Below are 20,937 nucleotides of genomic sequence, written 5' to 3' on the forward strand. Positions count from 1 at the left end.
ACCCCTAGCATCCTCGGCAAGCTCGTCAAGCACCGTTGTAAATTCACTGAGCTGCATGCTGGGGACCAGGTATCAACTGTAGCAATTGTTCGGCCACGTACAAACCCATTGAATGATTTAAAATCCGAAAGTACTTTCGTTGAGTGGCCACATACCCACAACACAGCTTTGCCATTTGCGTCTGTTGACCATGTCCTAGGGTAGCTGGTTCCACAGTGATGAGGCTCACTGAGGGACTCTGCTCTAGAAGATCTTGGGCAGCATCACCATGATTTAAGTTAAGCTGCAGGAACCTTAATATTTCATTTTACGTTCAGCTTCACTGTAGGATGGATGAAGCTGCCTCCTGAATGGTCCGTCTGCTTTTCGCTTTTCCGGACGCAGAGACTACACTTTGGTGGCTTGGTGCATATTTTTGAACTGTAACTCATCTCTCCACACCTGAAACAGACGCCCTGTAGGTTACAGTCGCTGTCACAATTGGCTGCCATATGACCGTAATCGAGGCGATTGAAACAGCGTTTAGGCTGGTCCACGGCTCGGATACGGCATACAATCATCCATGCTATTCTAATTTTGGACAGCTAGAGCAAAGTTTTGGCTTTCCCAACAGTAAGAGCAACCGTAGCTCTTTGCTGTCCACCAAAAGTTGGCCGAAGCTACTTCAACGCCACCCTGATTGCCTCCAAGATCTCCTTATTGCTTTTTAAGTCATCTAGATCACGGATGTCAATTTGAGCCGATTCGGTAAGTGTTTTAACTACCGCTCGGTTACCCAAGGCCTACGTATTCCTACTCAGTTTCAACAAAAGATGTTTTAAGGTGGGGTCGGTCTTGACTACGCGAAGCGTGTCCGCATAGCTGCAACCACTTACTCCTCAAGTCTCAATTGCATCACTTCGAGGGTCGTTTTTCCAAAGGCTTGCGTCTTTTGAAGACCGTCCAGCTGTTCTGGTTTGTTTGTCGATCCGCCTGATTTGAATTTTCAGCTGCAGCCCGTAAAGCCATTGGTTCTTTTGGCTCGACCCTCGACCGTTTGGGTGTATTGATAATATTATCGCACTCATGCACGCTGCTTGGCCTTTCTCGCCAACTTTCTTGAGCGGCGTGGTCTGCATGTGCAATACGACTATGATGCACATTTCTCCGGTTCGTTACTTCACTGGACTGAGCGAGCTTATGGACTGAGGCGTGTGCTAAGAGATAAGCGTGGAAAAGGAGTTGGAGAGCTGGCCCGGCAAACGTTGCGTTGCCCTATCCATTATTTCTAGGTAAAAAATTGTTCAAAGCTATGTTGTTCAGGTTGGGATTAATTTATTAATCGGATTTTCATTCAAGCACTTTGTGGTAAAAGACATTCTTTGTTTTTTGGTCAGGTGAAAGAACAAATAATGCGGATGGTTTTCCAACACGTGAGCATGTACAATTGACACGCATTTTCTAGATTTAGGCCACAAATAGTCAAAGATTTGCCCTGTGATTTGTTGATCGTCATGGCGAAGGCAAGACGAATCGGGAATTGAAATCGTTTAAACTCAAAGGGCACATCTGTTGGGATCATCGGAATCCTAGGAATAAGAACTTCCTCACCTTTAAATTTTCATTTGAGTATCGACGCGTGAATCACATTGCTCATCCGTTTTCTTATCACCAAACGCGTTCCATTGCACAGTTTTGGTTGGTTTAAATTTCTAAGCATGATAACTACCGAGCCAACATTCAGTTGTTAATTGTGCGGTAGTGAACCAGGCACATCCAAGGGGCTCAAAATTTCAGTTGGATAATTACTGGCTTTTTCTTCGTTTGTTAGACAGACGATAGATTTGAATGAATACAGAGTACCTACGATTTTATTTTAAATTATAAAATTAAGGTCATCCACATCTTTATTTTTAGCCGCCAAAATTGCTCGCTCACTTAACCATTTAAAATTTTTGTGGAAAGCAATGATATTCGGAAATACTTTGTTGATAAGCTCATTTTTTAACGAGACGAAATTGCAAAAATTTTGAGGAAATGAAATCAAGCCACTCGGAATACAGCCATTACCGATATTCAGCAATTGCTTCGAGAAATCATCAGCAGATAGATCGTTCAACATTGCAACTCTCATATTTACAGATAGTTGAAGTTTGGTTACATATCGCCACAGATTTGATGCTTTGAGACAAGCGTTTATTTCGTCGGCAGCAGTAGATCTTGGAATTACTGGTAGTGTTTTGCGCAGATCTTTTAATGGTCGGTCTAGTGCTTCCAATGCGCCCCATTGTGCATTCGTCCAATATAATAATTTTTGATGCTACTAAAACTTTGGCCATTGCAGTGTTTTGAAATGTTACATGTCGGTTGTTCAGTAGCTTGAAGATTTAATGGCAATTTTAATTAATAATTTTCTTTAATTTCCTCTTCTTAGAAAGTTGCGTGAGTTGATTTTTCGGCATTGACCATTATATTCCACCTAGTCAACCATGTGTTGACTAGGTCGAGCTGCCTTTGCAGTATGTTGGAAGTGATTTGTGGTGATGAGTCGCTGGCTAGAAAGGCTGTGTCATCAGCGTAGGTGGCGGTTAGCAGTCCGGGACGATGGGCATGTCAGCGGTGTAGAGCGTGTAAAGCACTGGGCCCAATACGCTTCCCTGGGGGACTCCGGCTCTAACCTCTCTGATGTTGGATTTTTCGTCAACACATTTTGCGCAAAAATTTCTGCCGATAACAAAAGATTTAAGGAGCACGTAGTGGGGTGCGGGGAGAGCTGCCTTGAGTTTAAAGAGCAGTCCTGCGTGCCAGAATCTGTCGAAAGCCTGTTTGACGTCCAGAAACACCGCAGCGCAGTACTTCTTTTCATCGTATGCTTCCAGTATTTTCTCAACGATCCTGTGGCATTGCTCTGGTGTTCCGTGACATTCCCTGAAGCCAAATGGCGCAAAAGTAGTCTCTCAACTACTTTGGAGAGTACCGCCAATAAACTTATCGGACGATATGAGGCGAGATTAGCTCCAGGTTTCCCAGGTTTTCGGATCAGGATAACTTCGGCGCATTTCCACTGGGTGGGGAAATGCCCTAACTGAAAGCATTTGAGGACAATGTTGAGGAGAACTTCTCGACCAGACTTTAATGGGCTTTAATGGCAGGTACATCGACTTCATCATATCCGGGCGACTTGGATGCTTTGAGCTTTCGGATCTCTGATGACAGCTCTTCTGTGGTGACTGCGGGAATTGGGGGAGCCATCTGGCAGGAAATGTCAAGGAAGTCCACTGTCATGTTTTCATCCTCGTTAGAGCACCTTGTAAAAGGGGTGAATGCATCGTGTAGATGGTTGGCAAATGCCGCTGCTCTTTCGCTGTCAGATCTGCACCACGTTCCATCTGCTCGTTTAACTGACTCTTTTTTGGTCGTTAGCCTTTTGATGTTTTTAGTGACGCTCCAAAGGTCGTGTTGGGGGTGACCTGGCTCCACTTCTTCTAGGAACTGGTTAGGGATCGCCTTCTTAGGTAGTATAGCAGCTTCTTGAGTGCTTTTGAAGCTCTGTTGAACTCTGTTTTGTCCCTGGGGTTGCGAGAGTTGTGCCAGTTACGACGGAGACGCCTTTTCTCGGCGACCAGAGCAGTTACTTCTGGCGACCAGAGGTGGATGTCCCTATGAGGTACTCTTTTGTGGGATCTGGACGGAGGAGTGACGTGCGAAACGGTATTGTGAATTTCAATGTTGAGTTTCTCGACGGCGCAGTCCAGGTCGGCGTTATTTGTTATTGCGAGCTCTGGATCTGTAACCACTATTTGTATATCTGTATATTAGTATTACGTTTGAACAGTCTACTACTCTTGGAGTGGGTGCAGGCAGGCATATTGACCAGTAGTTTTACAGCATTGTGGTCAGAGCACAAGTCGATTGCTTGGCCAGTGGCGATTTTGTGTTTCGGGATACCTTTTGAAATGGCTATTCCAGCACATCTGGGATCTTGTCACTGTCGGTGGGCCAGTAAGTAGGTTGGCCATCAGAGTGGGTGTCGAGAGAGCTCTCTATTATGCACTTGTACAGCGCTCTGCCTCTGGGACTCGCAGTGCGAGAGCCCCACCATGTGTGCTTGGCATTGATGTCGCCTCCAACTATAAATTTCGGACCAAGGTTGTCCAGGAGATTACGGAATAGGCCTTGTCCGATGTTATGTCTTGGTGTACAATATGCGGCAGCTATTGTTATGTCACCAGTTGGGCAGATTACTCTGATCTTGGCGCACTGTACCCATACCTCTTGTTGAGCTGGCAGTTCAAAGTACTTAATACCGCTTCTTATTATAACAGACGCTTCTCCGCGGGCAGTGTCATTTGGGTGGTTGACAGATATAACGTCGTAGCCGTTTAGGGTGAAGTAGGATTTGTGGGAAAAGTGGGTTTCACAGACGAGGAGAATGTCCACGCTTCTAGTTTTCAGGTAGTGCTCTACCTCTGGTCTGCTTTTGCACTGTCCGTTTGCGTTCCAGATGATAATATGGAGATTTATTTGCATTGCTGGGCCACAAGTGACGTGAGCAGTTGCGTTATGGCTGCAAATTGGTCAATTGGTCCATCATGGCCTCCAGTCAGTCCAGTCTGGAATTGGTTCGGGCGGAAGAGGGTGTGTGTGAGGCGTGAGGTATGCCTTGCTGTTGTGGAAATTGTTGTGTAGGCTGCTGTAGACCACGGACTTTACTGGCGTACGACATCCCTGGTACAGTAGGCTTCTAAGTTTACAAAGAACATTGACATGGGCTTTTTATTGTTACGGCTGATGGGGTCTTTGATTTCGAGCCCACGAACAGTATGCCCTTTAGTGGCTAGGTCTTCCTTAATGCTTAATAGGTCTGTGAAGTGATGGAGCCCCTTTATGACGATGCGGTAAGCTCGCTCGTCTTTCGGTTGGAAGGTTTGATAGTTGACCATTAAGATAAGCCTTAAGCTTCGAAAAACTTTCCTTATCAGGAAGATTTATCCGGACACTGCTGTCCTTGCCAGCCTTATAGTCAAAATTGGTGTTGCCGATGGCCAGAGCAACATTCGGGATGAAAATTGGGGGCGGCTTGATCTGCTTGGCCGGTGCAGTCTGAGTGGCTGAGGTGGTTGGCAGTGGATCCGTCGTCGTTTTCATGTCGACTTCATCCAAGTCGTTATCGCTGAGGGCTGAGAACCGGTTCTCTCTGCTAAGGCTGTTGACATAGTTTAGAGGCGCGGATTTGCGAAAGGGTTCTTTCCTCCTGGTTTCCCCTGACTCCAAGCTGGAGTTGCTAGCTTCATCGTCCTTCATTTCCTTGGTGTGTGGGGTCTTGGTTGAGGCTTTCTCAACCTTTGCTTGCTTGGCAGTAGGAGCACTTTTCGCTCTTGGCGGATGTGGGATCCTGGTTGGCACTATCTGCCAGCTTGACTTGGAGGGCTCTGGATTGTACGGCCCTGGTCGGTCCATGTTGCCCGTAGCGTGCTACAGGTGGCAGAAGTTTGAGCTGGGCGGCTTAAATCAGTTGCAGGAGCTGTTATAATGTGCGCTTGAAATAATGCTAAGGATACTGGTTGCGCCCGAGGGTATGCAACACTTATTGCATATTATTAACTTACGACCTTAGGGTATACTACACTTAGGTGCGCAACTGCAACTGCAAGTGCAGTAACGGTGCTTGCTGATCGCTATAAGCGAGAATCGCGTTATAAGCGCTCTTAGCGTAGGTTTGTTTGCAAAAGTTTTGATCTGCTGTAAAGAAGCGGTAAATAGATATCACTTTGAACACACGACCGACTTTCAATAAATTTTCCGTGAGCACATCCATTCAGTTAGACTGTCTGTTTGCCACTGAAATTCGAAAATGAATCAGTTATTTTGACCATATAATTACGATCGTATGTTTCCAAAGAAGTTATTGACCAAGTAAATTCTCATACTATTGCCCACACTTTACAACTCTAAAAGTTGCACTGAGGCCAGTCCAGGCCTACAAAGGTATCTTGAAAGTATTGCTGCATGGTGTAAACGGTGGAACATGAAAATTAATCCGTCGAAAGCCACTAACCCATGTTTTACCCTTAAAAAAGCAATGCAGACGCCTCCAATTCACCTAGAGGGGTTGCCCTGGAGCAGTCGTCACAAGTAAAATACCTTGGCATCATTTTGGACAAGCGCCTCACCTTTGGGCCACATATCAAAGCTACAGCCAAGAAATATCGCCATAGACTGATGTAATTGCGCTGGCTATGCAATAAGAAGAGCACATTGCCGCTGAGATGCAAGCGAGCCGTATATGTGCATTGCATTTTGCCTATATGGCTTTACGGAGTGCAGATTTGGGGGATCGCTGCCAAATCCAACTACAAAAGAATACAAGTACTGCAAAATAGAGTACTTCGTCAGTTAACTAACTGTCCCTGGTATGTACGCGGATCAACACTACACAAGGATTTAAAGCTGCATACTGTCGAAGAACAGATTGGCCGGCATACAAGCAGGTACAGTGATAGACTGCAAAGGCACCGAAACCTACTTGCAAGAGGTCTATTACCTGCCAGACCTCTACGACGACTCCACACTTTAATATCCCCATAGCTCGGTTTGGGGTTCGGCTCATTTATTAATTTACCTCCCTGTGTTGTTATGGTCCTGTTTTTTGTTTGTACCGGCTCTACACTTAATAAAATTAATAAATAATAAAAAAAAAAAAACGCAGTCGCTGCTTACTGCGCAGTTAGCAGAGCACGGGCGCGTGAGGGTGGATGCATGTGTATGTATGTGTGCGTGCATAAAAGAAGTGCAGAATGATAAGAATATCAGTTTGGAGGGTTCAGGGTATCTCCTAGTCGAGCAGTCTCGACTAGAGTCTTCTTGTTTTTATATAATTTCGATTTTTTTGTTAATTTACCTCGTACCTTTGTCTCCATCCCCTCACATGCACCTTTGTAAGAGGCGTATTTCAAATACTAGAGACTTGTGCTTTGGCATATACACGCACATTAATGTTATATTAACGACTTGAAAGTTTCCTGAGAATAGAAAAACTATTAAGCAATTAATTTTCCATAGTGTATATGCTTGCATCCCTATGTTTTTCTGTGTGTGAGTATGTGAGTTTCTTGCGTAAGCAGAAAGACTCGGAGAGTTATTGTAAAATATCAATTCTTCAAAGAGTTCAGGGCATTTCGTAGTCGAGCAGTCTCGACTAGAGCTTTCATACTTGTTTACTGGTGTGTTTGGGGTCATTGTCTTGCTTGAAGACCCATATTAGTGGCATATTGTATTCCAATATATCACACATAAATATGTAGGTCCATTATGGTTTTGATTCAATGAATTCACCACGTAGGACCGCAATGCATTTCCACCAAGCATTACCATCTCACTTTCATCAGTCCACAGTATGTTTCTCCTTTCTTGTTTAGACACATTTTTTGTTTCCTTGGGAACGCCATCCATTTGGAACTGTGTTATATTCAAATGTGGTACATTTCTTGAACGGCGATCATGCAAATCGTGATATCTTAAATATTTCCGTACTGTTTGGTCCGTTGCTAAGCTGTTTAGGCCCTTATAGCATCAAATCTGTGGCGATATGCAACCAAACTTCAACTGTCTGTAAATATGAGAGTTTCATTTTTGAACGATCTATCTGCTGATGATTTCTCGAAGCCATTGCTGAATATCGGTAATGGCCGTATTCCTGTTGACGAATCAAGTGGCTTGATTTCATTTCCACAAAATTTTTTCAACTTCGTCTCATTAAAAGATGAGCTTATCAACAAAGTATTTCCGAATATCATTGCTTTCCACAAAAATACTAAATGGTTAAGTGAGCAAGCAATTTTGGCGGTTAAAAATAAAGATGTGGATGACCTTAATTTTATAATTTAAAACAAAATCGTAGGTACTCTGTATTCATTCAAATCTATCGACTGTCTAACAAACGAAGAAGAAGCCAGTAATTATCCAACTGAATTTTTGAACTCCTTGGATGTGCCTGGTATACCACCGCACAATTTACAACTGAAGGTTGGCTCGGTAGCTATCATGCTTAGAAATTTAAGCCAACCAAAACTGTGCAATGGAACGTGTTTGGTGATAAGAAAACTGATGAGCAATGTGATTCACGCGTCGATACTCAAACGAAAATTTAAAGATGAGGAAGTTCTTATTCCTAGGATTCCGATGACCAGACAAGCAAAGTAAAGCTTCATGCACATTCGCTTAATGCTCAAATTTTATACCCTGAACTCATTTAAAATGGAAAATCAGGGTATAATGGTTTTCTAAAAAGTATGTAACAGACAGAAGGAAGCATAGCAAGCCGATCTCAGAATGATTTTTCAAGTTCTGCTATATTTTGGACACTATTGATGCTAGAAACCTAAAATTTTGTATATATACTCAGGGTGACCTCTCAAGACCAAAAAGTTTTAGTAGATATATTTCCGCCCTCAGGGGGCGTGGCAATCCGCAAAAGATTATATCTCCCTTAGTATAAGAGCTAGAAGCTTCAAATTTAGATAGGTTACTAGTAAGCTCCTCTATCGATTCCCTTAATAATATTGTTACGCCTCTTTGGGGGCGTGGCATATCAAAAATACCCTGTAATTTTTAATTTTTTGAGCGTAAGCATCCAAATTTTGCAGCTAAGTTGCCGTTAGCTTGTTCTATAAGCTGGCCAAAAATGAATGTCTACGCCCAGTAGGGGCGAGGCAAATCGAAATAAAAATGATTTTTTTTACAGTATTAGAGCAAAACTTGGCTACTAAATTGCTGATGAAGTGCAAATGACTATTCCGCAGTTGGTTACGCCCGACTGCAACGTTCTTACTTGTTTTTTGTTTTAAACTATTACCAAATGTTAAAACAAGTAAGAACGTTGCATTCGGAGGTTACCAACTGCAGAATACTAATTCACACCGCATAAGCAATTTAGTAGCTAAGTTTAGCTCTAATACTGTAGAAAGTTAAGTTTTTCTCGATTTAAACTTTTGCGGTTTGCCACGCCCCATTTGGGCGGAGATAAATTCATCATAGCTCGTTGGATTTGGGAGGTCAACCTGTGTATATATTTAATGACTCTAGCATCAATAGTGCCTAAAATAAAGCAGAATTTGAAAAATCACTCTATCTTCAGGTCCGATTCGCCCCTAGTAGGCGTAGATATATAGTTTTCCCACCCATCTTTAAAGAATCGAAACGTTAGCTTACGTGCAAAATTTCAACATTCTAGATTTACAACTTTGGGATATACACTTATATCCGATTTGCCACGCCGCCAATGGGCGGAGATTATCCGCCATGGCTGATCTTGGGTGGTCGACGCGGGTCTACATGCCAAATTTCAGCTTTCTAGCTCTTCAACTAACATGATTTCTGGCATGTCGGAATGCATTTTCCGATTTTCCACGTCCCTAGTAGGCGGATCGGGAAAGTTTTAACACTTTATAAATCGGAGATATACACGAGTATATGTTCCAAATTTCAAGTCTGTAGCTTCAATAGCGCCGAAATAGACTGGGTTCATACGGACAGACGGACAGCGGATAGACGGACGGACGGATGCACAGCAAGACAGACATTGCAAAAAACCAATATACTCTTTTCACCTTCGTGAATGGTTATAAAAATGGAGCCGTAAACGAAGCTTTCGTGCAGAAAAATAAAGCAAATGAAATGACTATCGTATAACGTCGGGCGCTCTTTTAATTTACAAAATATTGAGAACCAAGCTTCTAATATATCTGTACCATCACCGATTCTACCTCATCATATCAATATTCTTATAGTGCTTTATCCCCATAAGACCCGAGCACTTTTTTTACATCAGAAAATATTAGTACATTTTAAAATTAAGTTAATTTAAGGCGCAGCTCATTAACGATTGATGAAATTTATCCCAAATTAATACGTATTAATTAAAAAAATTAACATTCCTGATACAGCTTGCTATCATCTTATGAGAAATCCATTGCGACTAAAATACTATTTTACCTATTAGCTTACTCGTAACGCAAGTAATTTGTCTTCAGCTTCGTCTCAGCGTGCATTATGCTTGCAGCCTAAAGTAATTGCATGAAAACAGTGAAATATAGCAAACTCTCCTCATAAATATGTATGTGTACATATATATGTATATACATACATATCTATGTATGGACATGTGGATTTTAAGAGTACAAAACTCTCTCTCTTTTAGCTGAATCAACCCCAATTTTTAGAAAGATGTACATACATACATACATATGTATGTTTATCTGACAGTTTTCCTCTAGAATTAAATTCCTTCCAAAAGGTACTGGTCGAGTAACCGGGTTTCAAACTTAGACAGCATTTATTTTTAGCATTTAGCTTATGTATTCACATCAACATTTTTTCGAGTGCAAACAATTTATAAGCCCGTGCTATTTTACAGAAATGATCAAAATCAAGCAATACATATGTAAGTACATAGTATGTACTTTTTTGTAACATTTTATATACTATGTATGTATGTACATATGTATGTGTGTGCGTGTGTATGAATACAGGATTCTCTTAAGTGCTAAAACATGCATATGTATATGTATGTATGTATGTGCATATTTACGTACAAAATTGTACCGAGCTCTGTAGGTGAAGAGTGCGCATATTATTGTTCTCATTGGTTTGCTATTAAGTTTCAATATACGGAGTGCGATTGTGAGAGTTACATATGTACATACATATGTATGTATGTAGAGTAACTCGTAAATTCTTATTTAGTCTTCGTGTCGTGCTTCGAATAACAGGACCTTTACGTAAAGATTCAAATTTAAATCACAGACTGAAACTGCTTTATATTAAGTGCATCATCGAGGAAAAAAAATGGGATGTGATTTAAAAAACAATCCAAAAACGTCCAAAACGAATGCACTTACATATGTATGTTTATATTATGCATTATGTACATATGTACATATGTTTATATTTATATATGTATGTATGTAAGTAAGAGACACATTTGAAGTTCATAAACTTGAGTATGTCAAGTGTGCAGCAAAGAATGCTTTAGTAAAATAAATATGAACATACATACATATGTATGTATGTAGTATTTATGTATGTAAGTAACATTCATAAATATTTGTGTGCGTATGTTTGTGTGTGTGTACTTACATATGTATGTATGTATGTACAGAGTTACATACAGTTTGTCAAGAAACACTACACACAACGAAAAAAGTATATGTATTTGAGGATACATACATACATATGTACATATGTAATTAAAAGAGTTAGGTGCTTATGTTTATACATTCATATGTACATTCATATGTAATGATATGTATGTATTAACATTTGAATGGATGTGTGTATTACGTTTTTTTGTGTGTATTACGCATATTAAAAAGTTTTATGTAAAACTGTATGTATGTATGCATACGCTATTGTTAAAGCTTAAGGTTTTCATTACTATGGAATAATTTAAATATTAAAACAAGTAAGAAAGCTCTTGTCAAGACTGCTCGATACGAGATCCCCTGAACCCTTCGAGCAACTGATATTTCAATAATAATTCGCACACAAACACGCTCACACACAGACACACACGCATACAAACAAACACAAGCACACACTCACACTTGGGTTGCGCTGCAGTGTTGGCAATGTTTTGAGAATTGAATTGTTGAATAATTTAAAATCTAGACGTACGACCTTAATGAAACTTTCAGAACGTAATAATATTGTTTAAATATGTGTATATTCCGAAGCACAAGTCTCTAGTATTTGAAGTACGCCTTTTACAAATATGATGGTGAGGGGGTGGATATAGGTGGGGTATATTTAAAAAAATATCCTGAGCCCACCGAAAATGGGAAATCAGGGTATAATGGTTTTGTTAAAAATATGTAACAGGCAAAAGGAGGCGTGGCAGAACAGTTGAGTCGATTTGGCCCTGTCCGTCTGTCTGCCAGTCCGTCCGTATGTATGAACGCGTCGACCTCAGCAGATAGATGAGCTAGAGACTTAAAATTTTACTCTAGGTTTTATTATCGGGAGTTAGTTATTTAATTATCGAAACCTAGTTATTTAATTATATCTCCTACATCTTTAGAGCTAGACCCTCCAAATTTTGTATTTTATATAATTTCGGTTTTTGTTGTAATTTAGCCTTCACCTATCACAACATCATATTTGTAAAAGGCGTAAGTCAAGTACTAGAGACTTGGGGTTTGGAATGTACATACATTTGAAAATTATCATTAAGTTCTGAAAGTTTCATTAGGATCGTACGTCTAGGAATTAAATTATTCAACAAAGGCCTCAAGAAGTAAATCTGTTGGCACGAACTCACAGTCAGCTGAAACTAGACCAGCTTAGGCTCGGGATAAACCGAAGGTTCGTTACAATATATTTGAAAATTTCTCTAGCTTCAACAGCGCCGAAAAAAAATTGCATACAGACGGACGGTCGGACAAGACAGACATTGCTTAACACGAATATCCTAATTCACTTTCGTGAATAAGTATAATAATTCACTTTCGTGAATGAGTATACAAAAATGTACAACTAATAAATTCCAATAGGGGAAGCCATATTGTAGCCATAGCGCGCTGTGACTGTATAAACTGCTTAGTTTGCAGAGTACGTGCTTATACATGGCGTAAAATGATTGGAAATTCAGTTCGCCGCAGCTATCAGGCTATCTCTTAGGCAAGCTGATTTTTTATACCCTGAACCCATTGAAAATGGGAAATCAGGGTATAATGGTTTTGTTAAAATGTATGTAACAGGCAGAAGGAGGCGTGGCAGACCCCACAAAGTATATATATTCTTGATCAGGGCGACGAGCTGAGTCGATTTAGCCCTGTCCGTCTGTCTGTCCGTCCGTCCGTCCGTCCGTCCGTCTGTCCGTATGTTTGAACGCGTCGATTTCAGAAGATACAAGAGCTAGAGACTTCAACTTTTTTTTTTTAAATGTCCGTAAAAACAGCGCGCATATCGAGTTTATCACTAAAAAACGATAACTCATTCCGATAGTTTTTTATCGATAAAAAACCTTATCGAAGATCACTTAAATAATTATATCTCCTACATCTTTCAAGCTAGAGTCTCCAAATTTAAAATGTATATTAAGATGAATTTTATACAATTTCGGTTTTTGTTAGAATTTACCCCCCACCCCTAAATCCACCCCCTCACCCTCATCTTTGTAAAAGTCGTATATCAAATACTAGAGACTTGTGCTTCGGTATACACATCAATTTAAACATCATGATTACGTTCTGAAAGTTTCATTACGATCGTACTTCTAGAAATTAAATTATTCAACAAATAAGTTCTCATTATATTGCCAACACTGCAGCGCAACCCAAGCGCAATAGGTTATAAATTTATATCTCCTACATTTTTAGAGCTATAGTCTCCAAATTTTAAAAATATATTCCAATGCATTTTATACAATTTCGGTTTTTGTTATATTTTGGATACCGGCTCCAAATTCACCAGGATGCCCAGTGAAGGTCAGATTCTAGTATAGCTAATTGTGAATGATTTGACATGTTTTTTTTTAAATGCCAAATATTCAATAGAATATGTAGATCATATGCTGAAAGTTTCATTAAATTCGGTTTAGTCAATCGACGTTAAAAAATAACAAAATGTTTGGCCAATTAACAAACGCACGTGCTGCAGCAACAGCAGTTTTCCTATACGTGTGCACACATACATTCAAACATCTTCTAGCACATTCTTAGAATCACATCAGCAGTTAGTTTCGTTTAGTTCTGCTAGATGGCGTTGCATCAGTGAATCTATTTCAGTTTTGACATTGCAAATAAGAACAGAGGAGTGGCGTCATGGTAGAGGGTGCGGCGCTCGATCGCGAGGTCTCTGGTTCAAATCCTGCTGGGCGTGATGTAGCCTTTCTTTTAATTGCTTCGAAATTGTTATATATTTGATTAAATTTCTCTTATATTTTTTCAAAAATCGAAATTGAAATTTTAACTATACTATATGTACGTTTTAATTAGTATGGTTGTTCTTGCACATTATTAAAGTCACATCAGCAGTTAGTTTGACTTAGATTTGGTAGATGGCGCTGTAGCAGTGAATCTATTTCAGTTTTGACATTGAAAATCAAAACAGGAGGGTGGCGTCAAGGTAGAAAGCGCGGCGCTTGATCACGAGGTCTCGGGCTCAAACCCGGAGCGTGTCGTAATTTTATTTTTTAATTGTGTCAAAATTTTTATATTTTTAATTAAATGAGTTTTCTATTTCATTTATATTTTCAAATACATCGAAATTGAAATTTGAACCATACTAAATGTGCTTTTCTATTAGTTTGGTTCAGGGTAGTATCTAGTCGAGCGCTCTCGACTAGAGTTTTCTTACTTGTTTATTATTGCACTTGTCTGAATTATGTTAGTAATTAAGTCGATAAATAGAATATATAGAGCCGTATAATAAATAATAATCATACATACAAATTTATTTTTTAATACAGTGAATTTAACATGCTTGGGAACCTGTAAACACTAATCCGGAAGCTGTTTACTAAGTAACAGTTGTAATAATGGAGCCGGAAAAATTACATATACAAATTTATTTGTGTCTACTATTGATCACATCATCATATTCAAGTAAGTCAAAATTCGTACATGTATGTATATTTTTATACCTTGAACCCATTGAATATGGGAAATCAGGGTATAATGTTTTTATTGAAATGTGTGTGCGTGAATGTTGTAATTATAATAATTATTGAAATATCAGTTGCTCGAAGGGTTCCGGGGATCTCGTAGTCGAGCTTTCTTACTTATTTTTTATATTCTGATCCGATTGAAAATGGGAAATCGGGACATAATGTTTGTTGTGAAAAAGTATGTAGCAGAAGGAAGCATCTCAAATCAGCGCGACTAGCGTAGTCGATATAACCCTGTTCGTATTAACGTCGAGATCTCAGAAGAGCTACATATTCATTGTGTATATTATATATTTATGCTAAGATTTTGTAATTTCGCCCCCAATTTCAATAAATCGTATTTTAAACACTAGAGACTTGTGTGTTGAAATGTACATACATTTAAATGTTATGATTACGTTCTGAAAGTTTAAGATTGTTCGTCTACAAAGAAATTATTCAACATATACCTTCTCGTAATATTGCCCACACTGCAGCGCAGCCCAAGCGTAGTCGTGCTTATCGCCTTTGCATACAATGTATGTGTGTACGTATGCATATAAGAAGTGCAGAAAGATTAGAATATTACCTTGGAAGGTTCAGGGTATCTCCTAGCTGAGCAGTCTTGACTTGAGCACTATTACTTATCTTTTATTATTTGTTGCACATTATATGTTTGTGTATAAATGTTCTGTAATCTTTCTTTTAGACTGATGTAGTGGTTTTGGTTTTTTGTGGTCAAAAGTTTTGAGCCTAGAAAATAGAGACTAGTTTGTTTCTTCTATTTTCTCTTCTGAATATAGTGTCTCCTGAGTTTGTAGCTGAGGGTTTCTGTCTATTCTGAATTTTGAATCCATATTGATTTTCATTTCTTCGGCTATTTTGGGATAGCCGGCGCATCAGTCAGACCGAAAGGTATTTTAAGAGATTCATAGTTCTCATCCGTTTTGCTTATACCTTTGGGTCTATAACGGAATAGATTCGAATGGATTGATCTGTCGTTTGAATTCTGTGCTTAACTTAATTTGGAGGATTTTCTTTTTAATGGAAGAGGTCTGGAAATTTTAGGCAGAGCTTTTTTAGTTCTTTAATTTCTTCATCGCTTAGATGATCAGTGTGGATAATTGGCTCAATGTTGATGACTTTAGCTTTGGTTTATACGGTTGTATTTACTTCTAAGAAGTATTGATCTTCGTAATTAGATACATTTTGCTGAGAATTTGATCGAAATATCTGTTCTTGATTTGAGAAATGGCTTACTTCCATTAAGATGACATTATTCTTTGCGGAATAAAGTTCGCCTGATATGAATAATTTTTTGGATATGGACGTAGGTTCGAAATAAAAAGTGCCGTCATCTAGGTCTTTCTGTATCGGTACTATTTTCTTTGTTCTATGGTATACAGAGTTGATGATATTTTGTTTTCTAGCTCGATTTATATGTTAAAGATTCTTGTGATAAGTTATCTTTGTGGAATGTTAACTATTGCTTCAAGCTGCTGAATGATGTCTATTCCGATGAGACCATCGAAATAATCGTGGGAGGCAAGGCTGGAGAATTCTTTAAAGGAAACAAGTTTGTTTTTGTGTTCTTAAAACTGTTTTGATGTTAACTTTAGGCATGTCAATACAGCTTATAAGTTTTTTTAATTACATGCATGTATATATAATATGCACTTGTCACTTTAGCTAGTCAGCTACTTTCATAAATACATATGTGTAAGCGCGCCTCTTCAATCGAGCCCAAAATCGTTCACATCATTCTAAGTTGAGGCAGGCATACGCCAATGTGCATCTCCCATGCATATACACATGCACATACACACACGCACATGTGAAATCACATTAGCATACAATTGCTTCTACAAGTGATCTCCCATAATTATAAGCATCGCAGCCCAATTGTACACACAATCAAATGTATATACATACATACGTACATACATATGTATGTTTGTGAGCACTTCACAAGATCGACCAAATGCAAATGCTGGGATTTAAAATTGCTACAGGCAGCAAGAGCTTCGCACACAGGCATACAAATTCTCGTAATACATGTAGCAAGGAAGAGTGTGTGCGTGCACGCTCGTCGCGAAAGCATTTTTATTACGTGAACCAACGCTTTCATATCCTTCGCACAAATAATAACGAAAACGCAAATATTTTGTACGAGCTTGGCAAACGGGTTCATAAGTTCGGTATACTCTTCACACAGAAGGGAAGGCATGGGTTCTAGCTGCGAATTTTCAATTTTCGTGAGCCGCTGCTTGTGCTCACATGCATACATACACATAAATATGTACATAGTTGAGAGAGACAAAGAACACCGAGAGAGAGAGAGAGAGATAGCAAGGGAAACATTGAGCATAAAGGGATCTTTTGTTCAACCATCGACCATCTGGGTCGTGCGCATGAAGCGAAATGATTGTGCTTTCGTATATTTTTGTAGTTCGACTCGGAGATTACTCTCGAAAATAAGTGTGCAAAACACTTTACACTACCTGTCCGGTCCATGTGCTTCATACAGGCGGAAACTGGCCAAAATCAAAAGAAGCGCAATGTCAGGCGCTTTCTTTTGATTTAAATAAACATGTATTGCCATTAGGCTCGATTTTGTTTGAGGTAGCCACACGCCAATAATCACATCCCATGCATACACACATGCATATACGCATAGGCTCATAAAAAGGCACACATGTAGGCATACACATAAATGCTTCTACAAGCGATATCCATTAATTTTGAGCATCGCATCCCACGCTTATAATCAAATGTATAAATGTACATGTATGTAGATACATACATATGTATGTGTCAAGAGTGTCAATTTTTGCCACCCTACTCACAAATTTGTGTGCCAGTGTCAGTCAACACTGGCTCAGCAAATCATAACCATCCAATCTGATATTCTAATCATTCTATACTTCTTTTATGCACGTATACATACATACACATGCATCCGCATGCACGTATTAGAATGCGCTCTGCCAACTGCGCAGTAAGCAGCGACTGCGCTTGGGCTGCGCTGCAGTGTAGTCATTATTATGAGAATTTATTTGTTGAATAACTTCTTTTGTAGACACACAATCTTAATGAAACTTTCAAAACATAATCATAATGTTCAAATATATTTTCATTCCAAAGCACAAGTCTCTAGTATTTGAAATGCGTTTTTTACAAATTGAGGGCAAAGGGGGCGTGGTATCCAAAATCTGTAAATTAAAAAATGTATTCATCATATGTATATAGGTCTCCAGGTCTGATAGTATTCCTATGAGGCTGAAAAAAACTAAATCAATTTTTCTATTATTCTCGATAAAAAAGTTATCGGATGAGTTTTCGAAAAAATTAAGCAAACTCGCACTGCGTGTGGTATACACGAGTATGCACACAAAATTTCGGCTCTAGCTTGTGTATCTTCTGAGATCGACGCACTCATATAGACGGACGGACGGATAGACGGACAGGGCTATATCGACTCAGCTCGTCGTCTTGATCAAGAATATATACTTTATGTGGTCTGCGATGATTCCTTCTGCCCGTTACATACTTTTATACAAAGCTATTATACCAGTGTGGACAGTGTGCAGTGTGGGCAATATTCAATGAATTTATTTGTTGAATACTTAATTCAGAACGTAATCATAATGTTCAAATGTATATGCATTCCAAAGCATAAGTCGCTAGTACTTGAAATACGCTTTTTACAAATTGGTGGCGAAGGGGGCGTAGTATTCAAAATCTGTTATTTTCAAAATATGTATATACACAGTAAATCTGAAGTTTCCACGTCTAATAGTATTCCACTGAGGCTCAAAAAACAAAATCAATTTTTCGAATATTCTCGATAAAAAATGAGTTATTGCAAAAATAAAGCAAACTCGTACTGAGTAGGGTATACACGAGTATTATATATATATATAGACTCGATCGTTCAATGCGCAGAGGGGGTGGTGTGTTATCCTCTCCGAAGTGTTTACCTTTTCGTCCCTTCATGATGCGGAGATTTTAGAGGTTAAATTAACTCTCCCATCGTGCTCATTGTTTATCACATGTTTTTATATCCCTCCCTTTTCTGATGTACAAGTTTATGCTCAACATATTAATTGTATTAAAGAATTTTATGAACATGTAAATGATACAGACTTGCTTCTTGTGTTGGCTGATTTTAATATTCCCAACAACAACTTGTAATGCAAATTACTTTATTCCGACAATTGATCACAATCTTTTTGATGAATGGTTTAACCTGTCTCTGTTTCAGATTAACTCTATTTCTAATCATCTAAATCGCACATTAGATCTTGTGTTCATTAATTACTAGCTGGCCCGGCAAACGTTGCATTGCCCTATCTTATTTCTAGGTAAAAAATTGTTGAAAGCTATGTTGTTCAGGTTGGGATACACTCTGATTAATTTATTATTTATTTAATCGGATTTTCATTCAAGCACCTTGTGGTAAACGACATTCTTTGTTTTTTGGTTTGCGGAAAGTTTGCCAACATGTGAGCATGCCACGTACACTTGACCATGAGAAAAACAGGCATTTTCTAGATTGAAGCTACAAATAGTCAAAGATTGGCCCTGTGATTTGTTGATCGTCATGGCGAAGGCAAGACGAATCGGGAATTGAATTCGTTTAAACTCAAAGGGCATATCTGTTGGGATCATCGGAGTCCTAGGAATAAGAACTTCCTCATCTTTAAATTTACCTTTGAGTATCGACGCGTGAATCACATTGCTCATCAGTTTTCTTATCACCAAACGCGTTCCATTGCACAGTTTTGTTTGGTTTAAATTTCTAAGCATGATAACTACCGAGCCAACATTCAGTTGTAAATTGTGCGGTAGTGAACCAGGCACATCCAAGGGGCTCAAAATTTCAGTTGGATAACTAGTGTCTTCTTCTTCGTTTGTTAGACAGTCGATAGATTTGAATGAATACAGAGTACCTACGATTTTGTTTTAAATTATAAAATTAAGGTCATCCACATCTTTATTTTTAGCCGCCAAAATTGCTCGCTCACTTAACCATTTAATATTTTTGTGGAAAGCAATGATATTCGGAAATACTTTGTTGATAAGCTCATTTTTTAACGAGACGAAATTGCAAAAATTTTGAGGAAATGAAATCAAGCCACTCGATTCGTCGACAGGAATACGGCCATTACCGATATTCAGCAATTGCTTCGAGAAATCATCAGCAGATAGATCGTTTGACATTGCAACTCTCATATTTACAGATAGTTGAAGTTTGGTTACATATCGCCACAGATTTGATGCTTTGAGGCAAGCGTTTATTTCGTCGGCAGCAGTAGGTCTTGGAATTACTGGTAGTGTTTTGCGCAGATCTTTTAATGGTCGATCTAGTGCTTCCAATGCGCCCCATTGTGCATTCGTCCCATATAATAATTTTTGATGCTACTAAAACTTTGGCCATTGCAGAGCGTTTTGACATTTCATGTCGGTTGTTCAGTAGCTTGAAGATTTAATGGCAATTTTAACGCTGAGTGAGCCGTACGGCATTCGTCCAACAATGTGGCTGCTATTCCAGAAGCAATTGCTACCGCAATTTCCACCATTTCCATCATCAATTGCATTAATCAGTGTATCATAGATTTCCATCTGCTTAGGATTCAACAGTGGTACATTCGTTTGAACTCATTGCTTTAGTTCATGTGGATATATGATCCGTCACGTTCACGTTCTAATTCTCCATTTAAGTGCGCTGGCATTCCTAACCTATCTAACAAACTGCCGCATATGAGGCAACACGTATCTAAGATTTCTTGAGTTGATACGACTATTTGTTCCCCAGGTCACGTGGTTTCGATGGGAAACAGGCATTGTATTTTCGAGTGCTCGCTAGAAAATGTCGTGATTCTAATGTTTCACCATAAAGCAGGCAACGCAATGGCTCTGGTGGCGGGACCACTAATGACAATGTCACTTTACCACTAAGGCAGCACAAACCGGAAGTTTCACCAACTTCAATACGCCACAATGCTGGCAAACAACGTCCATTGGACCAATGCAAACTAAACGATTCAAGCTGTAGTCAATGGTGCAATCATATCGAAACGCTGCTCGATTCAAATCAATCCTTGAACCATTTCTTATTGCCGTTTCACGGGCTGCCTCTCTTTGAGAAGCGAACGAATTAAGGCCCTTCTTTGCGCGGCGCCTTTATCGGGCGATTTCTCGTTCTTCGTCAGATAATTGAATCTCGATATTCCGTTGTCTAATTGCATCATGGGTCCGCCGGGAAAAAGATCTTCTAGGACGCGGCATTAATAGTATTACATATTAATAGT

The 20,937-nt window shown here is 39.3% G+C and overlaps 1 protein-coding gene across 1 annotated transcript in view; it reads left to right on the forward strand.

Annotated features, from left to right (window-relative positions):
* The first annotated feature begins 14,446 nt into the window (after positions 1-14,446).
* dpr19 (defective proboscis extension response 19) overlaps positions 14,447-20,937 on the forward strand; it is a 41,267-nt gene continuing 34,776 nt past the window's right edge. Inside the window, exon 1 of the mRNA XM_089257685.1 lies at positions 14,447-14,582. Coding sequence (XP_089113811.1) covers positions 14,516-14,582 — 67 coding nt within the window. The 5' untranslated portion in view covers positions 14,447-14,515. The remainder of the gene's footprint in view (positions 14,583-20,937) is intronic.

Source organism: Drosophila navojoa, chromosome 3, assembly GCF_054131105.1.
Source record: "Drosophila navojoa isolate 15081-1374.11 chromosome 3, UAZ_NAV_1.0, whole genome shotgun sequence".
In the NCBI taxonomy this organism is placed as follows: Eukaryota; Metazoa; Arthropoda; class Insecta; order Diptera; family Drosophilidae; genus Drosophila; species Drosophila navojoa.